At 34.7% G+C, this 15,013-nt stretch overlaps 1 protein-coding gene across 1 annotated transcript in view; it reads left to right on the forward strand.

Annotated features, from left to right (window-relative positions):
* LOC150099041 (glucose dehydrogenase [FAD, quinone]-like) overlaps window positions 1-15,013 on the forward strand; it is a 43,889-nt gene that overhangs the window by 25,540 nt on the left and 3,336 nt on the right. The window contains exons 9-10 of the mRNA XM_090405800.1: window positions 2,439-2,616; window positions 6,700-6,922. Coding sequence (XP_090261926.1) covers window positions 2,439-2,616; window positions 6,700-6,922 — 401 coding nt within the window. The remainder of the gene's footprint in view (window positions 1-2,438; window positions 2,617-6,699; window positions 6,923-15,013) is intronic.

The raw sequence follows: 15,013 nt of genomic DNA on the forward strand, positions 1-15,013 counted from the left end.
CGATATTTTTCTTTCAGTTAAAATATTTTCGCGAATGCCGTCGAATATAAAGGCTTTTTCAGCGAGGGGAGAGTTAGTGGTAGTTTTTCATCGTACAAAACATACTGGCCGAAAATGCACGAAATTGAGAGACTTCAGTCACTCTCCTCGTACCATTTAATTGCTTTGGAAATAACAGATAACAGAAGCAGGTAGAATGAGAGAGGAAAACTAAAAACCACTCAGTAGGTTTGCATTCGGACTGTAAAAAGATGTGGCGCTACCGCTGCTGCTCGTAGGCTTTGTGCAGAGTACAAGGTGGATTACATCCGTGCAGCAAAGCCTATGAGATTATAAATATATAAGATGAAACAATGTTTCATATGGATGAGGTTAGTCAGAAAGAGGGACAATGATCAACCAAACCGTTCTTCTTTGGAAAGCATTTTAGGTAGGCTTCGGATGAACACTCCAACATGAGAACGGTATTCAAAAATTGGAGGTATTTCGAACTCGCATATTGTAAAGATTCGTTTTCAGAGGAAACGGACGGCACTATTTTAGAGGTTGAGAATGTTACTAATGTGTGCTTATGCCAAATAACAGATAACGCTAGTCCAAGAAAAAGACCAGGTGATATACGAGTATCTGGTAAGTTATGTAGTATATGTAGAGTTATGGTAAGAGAAGGCCAACTAAGATGAATTCTTTTTGTTAGAAAAGAAAGGCATGACAAATTGTTTCGATAGGTAGCATTGAATGTAACTTGATCACATTTAACTTTCATTTAAATGAAATTTTTCATTTAACTTTCAGTTAAATTTTTCATTTAACTCTCACCACATCAAAGAAAGATATTAATGTTGTGTTTAAAGCACTAGTTATAAATTTTGAAGCCGGAGTGTTTGAATACTGTGAGGTTGGTTGAACGAGTAAGTGAAATTGAGTATAATTGGCAGTAAAACTATCCATAAATCAATGAAGGTTATTTATGTATAAAATAGAGCCCTGTGGATATTCAAAAGGAAAAAAAATCATCGACCGTAATAGGCAATTATGGACGAAAAAATTATCTATCCATTAGAGTTGAAAGTAGACAAGATGATGGCAAGCCATATCAATTGCACGTGAAGATAGTGTTCAAGATCAGTTCCATTATTTTAGAGGAGACTCTGCGAGACGAATGGATCCGTAGGTGGGTGGTAACTTTTGGCAGCCCGTATACAATGAATGCCCACCTGATAATGAAAGATGTGATCTAGAAGAATGGCTAATTAATGAGAGAACTTTTGAATACAACTGGGGAGATACCATACAGACAAAAATTTTGATACCTCTTATATATTAATACAATATATATATGATATTAAATATTCATTTTTTCATTGCCAAGTATGTTGAAACCGAATGTTTTGAGGTTGACCAGAGAGCTTACTGGAAAACAGCCGGAGATGTATTGTAATTAGTATTGCTATTACTTAAATAAAGAGCCAATAGGCTTCGGCGATGTAACATTATTTAAATTAAGGGGATATTAAATCCCACATTATTTCAAAGCCGAACAAGAAACTCAAAGATCGGAATCAAAGAGTTTCATGCCGAATATAGTAAATAGTAAACTATAAAAGTTTCGGCGGATCGTAGCGTAAGCTAAAGCACATAGTTCAACACTAGGGCAACTCGTAACAAAGGTGGATAAAGTTCTGATCACTATTCTTAGTATTTGCCATATAATGTAAAACACATCTCCTAAGAGATGTATGATGTTATACATTATGGTGGAAGGCCACTACCCAGACCGGTTTCGACCGGTTTCATCATACATGTCCTAGGAGATGTGTTTTACATTGTGGCAAATACTAAGAATAGTGATCAGAACTTTACGCACCTTTGTTACGAGTTGCCCTAGTGTTGAACTATGTGCTTTAGCTTACGCTACGATCCGCCGAAACTTTTATAGCTTACTATTTACTATATTCGGCATGAAACTATTTTACGATCTTTGAGTTTCTTGTTCGGCTTTGAAATAATTTTTGGGATTTAATATCCCCTTAATTTAAATAAATTAAATAGTATTGCTAAATTAAACAGAACGAATTCTGCTCAGAAATATGTAGCCTTTTATTAGTGAATCACCCTTTCTTTATCTGTGATATTTCAAGTGCATTAAAAAAAGACAAGTGATTCAGAATAGTCGTCATACTCCGTTATATGAGCAGTGGTGTTCGAATTTTACACGGTACTGGAACTGCAGCATTCATAAATCATCTAGAGGGAGAGGAGTTTGTTAGCATTTATAACTAAACAGGATATTATTAGTTTAAAACTTGACACACTGGTCAGTGGCATTTTTGAAATTTAAACAACTATTTTCCGATTTCGTATGTTACCGAATTTCTGTTTGAATAAGATAGGTTTAATTCTTTATATCTGCTCACTCAAATTATTTTTTCTTTCAGTCATGGGATACCTACTACAAGCCATATGCGAATCATGACTCGTATACAATGAACATCGTTTTACTGAGACCGAAGAGTCGAGGATATATTAAGCTGAGATCCACAAATCCATACGATCCACCAATTATTCAACCACGCTATCTAACTCATCCTCACGACATTCTCACTATTGTGGAAGGTGAGTTGTATTACCGTGACAGTTTCTTGAGTTGTCTTCATTTTTTCCTTAAAATTATGGACATGTTAAATGTCTTCACTTATAAAATTATGTGTTTGAATAAGATAAATCATTCGCCCCATTTCATAAATGATTTATGAAATGGGGCGACATTCAATAAAATTCCATAATAAGGACATTTATTAATTGCCTGTTTTTAATACTGAAGTTCATATTTCATAAACAAGAAATCAAAAACTAAACTTACGAGGAAATCGAACTTTAAAGTCAGAATGTAAAATTCCTTTGAACTATTTTCTGAGTACTTCATGTAACATCGTTTCGGAGGTATACGAGTATTCTGATCTAAAGACCATAAGAATAGTATTTAAACATGTAAAACTAATTACTAAAAAAATATTCGTTGAGGTTAATATTTACAGTTAGATCGACAATTCAGTCGCCAGCTGGTTAGCCAAATGTTTGTTGTTCCCGATCTCTAACCGACACGCTGCTGGTTCGAATTCTGCCTTGGGCATGGATTTTTGTGAGAGCGAGATGAATTTCATCGTCCAGTGTGAAATCACCGCCACGCTTATTGGAGTCCTGAATTGGCTTGAAAAAGTTTCATTTTTAGTTTCTAGAGCAAGATTTCCGGACGATGTAAAATGAATAATTACAAAAAAAATATAAAATTGTTTAAGAAAAAGGGGAAAAAAATCTTTACCTTTTGCGGGTAGAAGCAACATAAAAAAATTAATATAAACAAATTACGTTTATTTATTATTATTATTATTATTATTATTGATATTAATAAGATTATTGCAACTTTCCTTGCTGGAATAAAAAGGCACTTAGATTTAATATTGCCACAAAATTGCATTTTACCAAAAAATCATTGTGTGATAAAGGAAGTGGGCTTCGCACTGAGCTTTCCCAAATTCTTTTAAAACCAGAGAAAAAAATGCGTTTCGTGTGATATTATCTCGATATTCCAAAAAAAAAAAATTCAATTCTAAGAGAGCAAATAATTTTCACCATATCATCTCTGATTTTAATTTCCTCTACAAAAAATCCACTTGTTCAATAATCTTGAAATCCACTAAACAAGCGGTTTTGAAATTCGACCACTCCTTTCTAAAACCGCAGAGTAGTATGGGTGGCGGTTTGAACAAGATCTAGATAAGATAAGATAAGGAATTGTGACGTCATTGTGTGCGTGACGCCATGAGATTGGAATGTTTGGAATTTCCCTGGGGCATATATGTGTATGACGTCACGTTGTTTGTTTTGTTCGCGTATGGAATTATGGATGATGATTAGAGATAAGGAATCGTGTCGTGATTGGTGGTGCACTTCTGACAAGATCAAGATAAGATAAGGAATCGTGATGTGAATGTTTGTTGTTATGAGATGTAGATTAGTGACGTCATTTGTTAGTTGTAAATAAGTGACGTTGTTGTTTTGAATGGGAAAGGGAGATATATTAGTAGATAAGGAATCGTGTCGTGATTGGTGGGACACTTCTGTCAAGATCAAGATAAGATAAGGAATCGTGACGTGGATGCTTGTTATTATAATAGAGTTTGGAATTTCGCTGGGCCCTCGTCTCTCAGGGACATCACGTGGTGTGTTTGGTGATATTTAGAGATAAGAATCGTGACGTTATGTGTTTGGAAATTTCTGGCGAACATATGTCTCTCTGTGATATCACATGGTGTTTTGGTTTGGCTATGGAGTTGTGGGCGATGTTTTTGAGATAAGATATCTTGGAATTTTCCCAGGGTGACACACATCCATCATTATCTTCATGTTTGGTTGTCTATAGATGGGCGTACTAATTTCCAATACATTATGGGGTATTTCTTTCCTGTTAAAGGGTAGGAATTCTTAGAGTAGACAGAGTCGTAATGGCGGCAGTGTTTCGAGATTTTCTGAATAATTTAATTATATGATGGTGTCACTTAAACATACATTTTTTTTCATAGCTCATCCGTATTTTCTTCTATATTCATATTTTAATTCACGTTCATATTTGATTCATAATTCATCCGAATATTTTGATTTGTCTAAAATTATGATCTTAAAGTTCAATAAATAAATACTGTAAATAAACAAACAAATCGTGTGTGAATTCACTGCGATTTCTAAAGTGATCTTACTTAAACATACATACACTTTTTTTTCTTCTATAGATGATTATACTAATTTTCCAATAATTTCCGCCACTAGACTCTACTCTACTCTAAGAATTCCCACCCTTTAACAGGAAAGAAATACCCCTAAATGGTGGGAATTCTTAGAGTAGAGTAGAGTCTAGTGGCGGCTGTGTTTTTCGAGCTTTTCTTATTTAATTATTTAATTATGTAATTTAATTATATGCTGGTGTATCTACGGCATTTTAAAATTAAAATTAAAATTTAAAAATTTAAAATTAAAATAAACGGACAGTTAAATGGATTACAAAACTTTTTGTATGTATTATAGAAATTCTAATGATAATTTAAAATTACTGACAGCTTTCCAGAATGGCTCTTCTAAATACGAATATTCCAAAAAAAAATATTCGAAAATAGTTGAATTTTATATCCACACAACAACACAAACACAAAACCACAAAGAACGAAATTTATGTAAATACTGTAACCTGAAATAGTTGAGTACTTCTTACTTTAGATTTCAGCCCGTAGATGCTATGTTATCGTCATGAGCAATATCCCCCAGCGAGCGGTTTTCTTCAAAGGGGTCTTTCATGAAGATGACATGAGTCACATCCGTAAATTGCGGTATTGTTCAAAAGGTAGCATTTTCTCAAGTTTGGATGTTTCTCAAATACTTACATATGACTGTGATGACACATATCCTAAAATTATTCATTCTTCGTTCCCGTGGGAAATTATTGATGTATTAAATTAATGCTTACATTTAATTTTTTAAAACCAATATTGACTATTAATTTTACCGATATTAATTTTAGCGATTCCTTGTGCTCTTAACCTATTTCTGTAACTGAAATTTATTTATTTTATCTTGATCTTGATCTTGTTCAAACTGCCACCCATACTACCCTGCAGAAACCACTCTTAGACCCTTTGGGATATGCACAAAACATATTTGGGAAGCAGAGATGAATAACTAGAGACGAATCGTACCCAGCCTATGTAACCATTGTCTTTGTGACGTGTAAAATTCTATAGCAAATAACCATAATAGTTATTGAAAGTTTTTTTTCAGTTGGTTATCAAAATAATGGAAACACCTACAATCTTTTTTGGAGAATGTTTTGTTAATAAGCTGTAGGTCCACCTCGGGCTTTTAGAACACTGTACATTCGACTTGGAATAGACATAGAGAAGTCATTTACATAAGATAATGGAATTTGGGGCCATTCTTCTTGCAAAATATGTCCCAAATGTGCAGTCAAAAATGTGATAAACTTGAAGAACCGATTGAAGACAACACCTTGTCGTTTCCATACCTGTTATAATCTTCGATACTGCAGCTCGTGATACACCTACGATTTCTGCAGTTTTGGTTACGGCATCTCCTGCAATTCGTATTTTTCACTGTTTCTTTAGCGAAATATTTGGGTTTTTTGTTGTTCTAATAATCATATTTTGTCAAGTGATTATCCTGGCAAAATAGTTATTGGTGAAGTTGATTTCTCTTAGCATCTGAACTTCTTTATGACTAAAACGCCACCACCAGTTATTAGCAGCCACTAGTTCTGGCAAGGCAAGTGCTCCATTTCATGAGACATTCAGATGTTATGAAATCAAGAGAACCCATATGTTTTAAGGTATCGCCAAAACGATAACACCGCACTAATTCGGGGGAACAAAAGTTCAAATGATATATTATAAAAGGACACTATTCAGCCGTGTCAAGGTTAGATGAGGCTGTATTAACCATTAACCAATATTAGCCAGCAGTACGGCTTCATTATGAATGAAAAAAAAAAAACTATTCTAAACTTCATTATTGCCTATAGAACACTGTGGATTTATAGCATTGAATTAACTTACCAACTATATGCAAGACTTTTGGATTCCTTCTTTAGGAACATGCCAATAATAGGTTACTTCGCTGAACTTTCTTCCTCAGGCCTGAAAACTGGATTGGCTCTGACTAGAACCGCTCCGCTTAAAAAATTTGGATCTCGAGTTCTGGATTCTGTGCCAGCCGCCTGCAAGCATTATCCTCCTTGGGGTGATGAGTTTCTTGCATGCTTTTCTAGAATATTTACAGCCACCATATACCATCCAGTAGGAACTTGTAAAATGGGACCTAGAGGTGATCCAACAGCAGTTGTAGATCCAGAATTAAGGTAAGATAACATTGTTTTAATTGCAGAAATCATTAAAATGAAATTGCATTTGCAGGTTTGATTAATTATAGTACCATTATTTTTTTTATTATTATTATTATTATTATTATATTTATAATTTTATACTTTTATAACTTTATACTTTTATTATTATTATTTTTAGTATTATTACCAGTATTTTCTGTTATACATAAAAATATGTTCAAAATATATTTGTTGCTGTGCATTAAGAATCAAGAGTAGGATATGACACTCCCCATTTCGAGTAAATCCTACGAAATAAGTTTTGATAGAACCAGGATTTTTATCTCTTTTCAACTGATGCCGAGGAGTTAAGGTAACTTATGTAGCCAACCTTTCCCTTCTGAGTTCTGTAACATCCAGAAATTACACAACCGATAATATTTCTACTGGTCAATTAAACTTGAATATCTGCACTATACATTGCAAAGTTAGTTTAGAACTTGATAGAATGACTTAAAGTGTTCTCTAAACAGTACTGCAAGTTATGCACGTCGATGTTTTGTTAATATATTTATCATAGAAGAAATTATATCATAAATAAACCAAACTGGAACTAAGATGTCTTAGTAGTGATGCAACACGAACTGACCAACTTGGCAATTTTGCCAGCGAACATACTGAAAATGCATTCCTCCTGTTGTAAACACGATATTCGTCGCTCTGTGTGAGATTAGAAGCATGTATGCTTCCGATGAAGAGGAAAACATTTCGTATTTTAATCTTGATAGCATTGTGACCGAATTAGTTAAGTATTGGCTGACCAAAGCACTCAACATGCTTTAAGTTAACAATGACTCCAAAATCATTGTAAAGCCAGTCTGATTAGCAAAGTGGAAGATAAATTTCATCTCTCACTCGCAGATGAATTTCATCACACGATATGAGACAGCGCGGCTCTCTCTACTGCTTAAGGCCTGAAGTTGTTGGAAAAAGTTCCACATTTGGTCTCTAGAACAATGTTTCCCAAAGTGTAGTACACGTACCTCCAGGGATACGCAAAAGGCCTTTAGAGGACACCAGGTACTTATATTATTATTATTATATTACTCAGTCAGTACAACATAAACCCTACCATCAACTCCCCAACAAGAGAAGAAATACTCAATAACTCACTAACACAATCACGCATTGATCATATCAACATACGAGCTCCCATACATACATATACATCATCAGTAATTAACGCAAAAATTGCCGATCACTACTTTGTCTCAACTTCGTTTTATTACGTTTACTACCCCCCCACCACCACAAAAGTCGACAAAACTCGATCATACTAAAGAGCATTGTCGATAACAAGTAAAAAATACAGACTGGAATTCCCTACTTAAAATAAACGATCTTGTAACATTATACGAGAATTTTCAACTAAAATTCACAGAAATATACAAAAAAGCAACAAAACTTTTTCAGTAATACTATTACTGAAAAAGAAAATCTATGGAAAAAACTTAAAAAGTCACCCAGTAACACACGTTTACAAACCATATACAAAAACACAAGAAATAAACTAACAACAAAAATTCGTAGGGCAAAAAGACGCTACTACTTCCAAAAATTCATGGAATATAACGACAACATTGAGCAAACATGGGCTACACTCAACGAATTAGTAACCCGAAAAAATAAAAATTCAGCACAAGATTTTATTCAGAAAGCTTCGGTCAGGACACAAACCAAGAGGAACTAGCAGACTCATTCAACCATGCTTTCACAAACAACATCACACAACTCAAAAAAGACAAACTACCAACGATCAACAAAAAACTACCGACACAAAGTCAACAACAAACGATGTATTTTCCACCCATAACAAAACAGGAACTGAAAGAAGCACTCCTAAAACTAAAACCAAAGACCACTCCAGGAATAGACAAAATAAGACTCACAGACCTTATAACACACTTTGAACAAATAAATCCAATACTTTTGAAACTCGTGAACATAATATTCGACACAGGCATTATTCCACAACAACTAAAAACTGCAGTAATTACGCCAATATACAAACACGGCAAAAGAAACGATACTCAGAACTACAGACCAAGAGCTACACCACCAGTCATCTCAAAAATTCTAGAAAAAATAACACACACCAGACTACAGAACTATTTACAGAAGTACAACATCATCTCACAAAACCAATACGGCTTTCAGAAAACAAAAAGCACCATTACTCTATTAGAAGACATCGCCGACACATAAACAAAGCTCTCGACTAAAACAAGTACGCCGTTCTTATACTGCTGGACCTAACCAAAGCATTTGACACACTTGAACATGACATACTACTCACCAATACTCAATACTCAACTATACTCAATAGGTATAAGAGGAACACTTCATACGTGGTTCAAGAACTACGTCTCAAACAGAACACAAGTAATAAAAATAGGTACATGTTACAGTCGGAGTATACAAGTAAAACACGGTGTACCTCAAGGTGCCATATTATCACCCACTCTATTCAATATATACATTAACGATGTTCATAACATATCCATAAGAAGTCAAATATTTCAGTACGCAGATGACACTGCACTACTAACAATCCACACAGACATGAACACAGCTCTCTGCAAAGCACAACAAGACCTAAACGAAATCACAACATACTTCCACCAAAACGCAATTCTAATCAACGGCACCAAAACACGGATGTTGATAATACACAACCCAAGAATCATACGCCCTGCATCACTATCGATACATTGTCACACATACCGCTGCATTAACAACAAAAATGCCTGCCAATATTCCGAAATCAAACCTGTAACACACGCAAAATACCTCGGTCTCTATATAGATTCCCACCTTAAATGGACAAAACATATAGAATACCTACACACCAAACTCCGGATCATCGCAGCAAAACTCTTCCAAGTTAAAGACATTCCACCTAACATAAAAAACTCCTATATCACGGTATCTGTGAATCCCTACTCAAATACGGAATAACAGTCTATTCAAATACATCAAACAGCCACGTAACAAAATTAGAAACACTACACAGGAAAATCGTGTCAACAGTGATCTGGACACCTTGCACGCAACAACCAATATTCGACAAGCACATGGCGATACACAGAATTCTGAGCATTAAAAACCTGAAACACTACATGACATTAACAAGGAATTACTTCAACACCACCTATTGAAACAACAGAGACAAATATCGTATAACACGACCTACAACAACTCTCTACATCCCCACACCCTTCAACAACTCAAACGGTTCTTTTGTAAGATCACATCAGATGCCCATGCAACTCAACAACCTACCAAGAAAGTTAAAACACGTAGATCACTACAGAACATTAAAAAACGAACTCTGTAAAATATACCAACAACGTTAATATACCATTAACACTAATATACACATCACAAATCACCAGGATCCAATGCCTGCATCCCATCCATAAACAGTAACAACATAAATAGTGAAGGCTAACCCCACTCTTTTCATAAAAGCTAACCCAAGCTTCGAATAAAATCGGTGGGAATAAAATCGCCTCATTCATCTACACGTAATCCTCAGAATTACGTGTAGATGAATTACGAACGCACATTATGTAACAAAACAGTCAGTACGGTGTATAATATAAATGAAGATACTGATATATATATATATATATATATATATATACAGGGTGTTCGGGATAAATTTGACATATTTATAATTAATTATATTTTTCCGTAAGTTACATGTATTAACACACACTTCTCTTCATTTAAAAGTTTGGACCCTTCTTCATTCATATACAAGATGTCAGAAAGGATGGATAGCTGGAACCCACCTGAATCATGGAAGAGAATAACTTGTATCATGATGATTCGTGCCCGCCATCAAAATAAGGATATTACGACTGCTTCCCAATGCTCCCTGAATACAGTAAAAACAATCAGGCATGAACTAGAGACTTGCAATGGTGACTACGAGGATGTAGCAAGAAGAAAGATCCCTAGCAGACGATCTGATTGCGTTCGTACAGCAGAATTCCTCGCAAATCTGCAGGAACAGGTGTTGAAGAACCCTGGCATTGGAATTCGGGCTTTGTTCGTGGAGTTGCTAACTGTAGTCAAGCCCTGGATAACAAGGGTAGCCAATGGTAGGCCGTATGTATGGCAGCAGGATTCGGCCCCTTGCCACACCTCTGGGAAAAGTCAAAAATGGTTGTCTGAAAATTTCTACGACTTCACCAGTCCAAATGTTTGGCCTCCAAACTCCCCAGACCTTAACCCCATGGATTATTTTGTATGGGGCGCAGTTGAAAAAGACACCAATCGCACTTCCAGTAATACAAAAGCCCAGTTAATGGATAAAATTAAAACAGTTTTTGCGGCCCTTCCCAGGGAGACTGTAGCATCAGCTTGTTCGAGGTTCCGAAGCAGAATTGAAGCTATGATCGATGCTAATGGTGGTTATTTTGAGTAAATCTTGTTGATAGTATTGTAATTAACTCTGCCTGTAATGTTTTTTTGTCAATTCATTAAATTTAATAGATACAAAGAAGATTTTCTTTTTCCTTACGAAACTGTCAAATTTATCCCGAACACCCTGTATATATATTATTATTATTATTATTATTATTATTATTATTATTATTATTATTATTATTATTTTGACTTTCGTCAGGCCTGCGTCTGGTTGAGGTGCAATCGTGTTTTAAGCACGTAATTCGAACTGTTTACATTAAAAGTATAAATTAAAAGTAATCCGGTAAATTTCGGAATCACTCTTGTCTTAAATTGTATGGTCCACAGCGATTGTTTCACCATCTTTATGATATATTTTTTTAAATAATAATGTTTTTATTAATTTATAAAATATTTACATATATATAATAATTATCTTGAGTACCAACTTATAATTTTTACAAAATTTCGCACTAAGTGTTTCATATATGGTTCATTTTCTACATAACATTTCAATTAAAAATTTTAATAATACTTTTTTGCCTCTATATTTTGCATTAATAGTACATGTTCTTTTAATATAAACAATTAACATTATACTGAATTTTTTGTATAATAAATAACTATATAAATAAAAAATAAAATATAAATAACTTTTATTGTTGTTTTTTATCTCAAAGATATTTACATATATACAATAATCGTCTTAAGTGACAATCCAACATGTTATTTTACGAAAGTGCTTAGTAAATTAAGGTTCATTTTCCACATTAGATTTCTATGAAAGGAAAAAAAAAATTCAATAGTTTTTATTATATTACCATCAGTTGGTAATTATAGTTACAGTTGAATAAGATTACATTTTTAAAGTAATTATACAATAACAATAAATTACATATATTTGCTTTAATGTATTTAAGCGCTGTAACTACAGCACTTAAATAAGAGTATTTTTTTTTCTTTCTGTTGATCTCGGTTGAGATATAATGTCTCAGTTTGCATCCTCGAAGCTTTTCAGTAATTTATGTGAGGATGACGCAGGTTAGTTGTTTGTTGGTTTGATTGCTGTGTTGGAAGTAGGCTGACGTTTGATAGGTGTGATATTCAGTCGTAGAATGAGAAATTCATTCGTAGGCACGCAGGGCGGGCGCGCGCTCACCCACCCACACACACGATAATTTGGAATGCCATGACGTGTCAATGAACTGGAAAGATTGAACTTTCTCTTCCTCTGAATCCAATTTACGTCTGAATGTCGTTATGCTGTGGGGGGGGGGGGTCGATTGCATGGCCTAACTTTAAAACTACGTCTCTGGGATTTTCTGTAGGTGCAGTTTCAGGAAGACCGTTTATGACAAGATCTTTATATTGTTGCTGATTTGAAAGTTCGTATTGTAGTTTTAGGGAATTAAGTTCTTGACGAAGTTCGAATGTCTCTTTAATCAAATTATGTTGCCTGTCAGTTAGTACTTTAACACTAATTTTGATGTATTTTACCGTTTGCAAGATTTCTTCGACTGCTAATTATTATATTTAACAGAATCCTCATATTTGCTAATTTTTTTTCTTCATTTGTTCGTTCTGCTTATCAGAGAGTTCTTATACAAGATCTACTAAGCTGGCTTTTATAGTCACTAAACCTTTTCCTACAAGTAGTGTATTTAAGGAATTCAAATTGTAGGACTCATCTTCATTTTTTTTTTTTTTTTTGTCAGTTCACTTCATCGTCTGATTTGCCTCTGGTATAACTGGTGGGTGGCAACGTTTCTTTAAAGTCCGGCTAAAAATAAGAAATATGGAACCGGATTGGATCAAACTAACATCTTCCGTAAAGAAACTGATTCGTCTGATTAAACTTTTTTTTCTTCTGAATATTTTAAATTTCATAACTTTTTCTTTATCCAGTATTCATATTGAATATGTATAACTAAAAGTTATTTAATTATTAAAGAAAGTTTCACATGTTTGTAATTTATTATACCGCGAATGTTAAAAAATAAATTTATTTATGTTTGAAAGAACTGCCTTTTCCTAAATGGGAGAGTGGGGGTATGCCGGTTCGTTCTGCTAAAATTTTAAAAGGAGTACGCGCGTACTGAAAGTTTGCGAAACACTGCTCCAGAACATGCCAGATAGCTCGGAAAGGTCAAGGTATTTCCTTTCTCTCTCTTGGAAATATAAGTAGGGATGTTGTGAATTATGAATTACTCAACCTGTTAGACATTTTGTGAACATCCTTACAAAATAATCAGAGTGAAATTTAAGTAATTTCTGTCTAAAGAAAGCAAGAAGGTGTAAAAGGCAAAAGCGAAAACCAGTATACGTTCCACATATTACTGTAATAATGGTAGCACAGTTAATTTGTAATACTTCTAAAGGGAAGTATTACTTTCCAAATATTTTAAGTTTTTTTTTTTTTTGAATTATTGAGAAAGAATTTGATAGCAATATAATAGCGGGAGGAAGATTTGACTTTAATGCGTATGAATGTTGAAATTAAGTCACGAGAATATCACATTCCAGGTAGAGTTTAAAATATTGAAAAGATGCTTTTGTCTGTTCCTTAACTGTATTCTTCAGAGTTAGGATTTTAGCAGAGATAGACAATAAAAGAAGAAAACACTTGCCCACAAATGAAGATTATGCATATAGAATTCAACTTTCTTTAATTCCAAGGATTGGCACCTCCGACTCCAGGGCGACGAGATTCGATTGCGAAGGGAACGACCACACACCGTGGTTCTTCGCACACACTAGACACCTGCTATTACGCGCTTGACAAAATTGTTTTCAATCATATTTTCACCACTAAGCATCATTACATAAAGCACTTGACCATACATCAACTTACTCATATATCGCAAAACGCACAAAAAAAAAGAACCCTTTCTTCACATCTACTGTATATGATGCTATGCATTATACTTGAGTCTCTATCCAGTTGGATTCGACCTTTTCTTTACAAGCCATCTGCTCTCTGTATACACAGTATTTCCGTTAAGTAATGAGATTGGTTTTTTACAGGACAGCCTTTTAAATAAAAGTGATAAACTTGTCTATAGTTTTGACCCCTAGATAGTGTTGAAATTGCTGGTACAACTTTCGAATGGGGTGACGCAGCAGTTTTCGTGTGGCAACCGTTGAAGTAGCAGTATGTGAGTGGAGGGTGTCAGAAGTTGCGTGACGGAGCAAAGAACTGTGAAAAAATGTTACTGTAATTAGGAACTACTTCTACAGAAGTGTACTAAGACCTAAAAAAAAAAAAGTTTATTGCAATGACTGCCTGAGCCGTGCACAGGTGTTCCACTGGTTTTTAATGTTTAACGAGAGGGAGGGAGTTCCTGGAAGATGAACGACGCTGTGGATGGCCAGTTCCCCCAAATGTGGTGAAAGGTAGGGACATTGTTGCTCATTACAGGCGAATAACCACTTGTCTACTCGCTGTACAGCTTGGTGTCGGTAAAGAAACGGTCAGGTTAATCTTAGAAAGAAATTTACCCAAAAGGAAGATTTGTTCGAAGTTTGTGCCGCACACGTTGACATACGAACGGAGAGAGAGAGAGCAAGAGGTTGCATGTTTTCAAATTTTCATTCACACACTCTTACTTCAACACGCACTCGCTTCTAACGTATAGCGTGATGTGTTGCAAA

Source organism: Typopeltis vanoorti, chromosome 15, assembly GCF_054136105.1.
Source record: "Typopeltis vanoorti isolate ZY-2024b chromosome 15, IOZ_Tvanoo_1.0, whole genome shotgun sequence".
NCBI classification, from domain to species: Eukaryota; Metazoa; Arthropoda; class Arachnida; order Uropygi; family Thelyphonidae; genus Typopeltis; species Typopeltis vanoorti.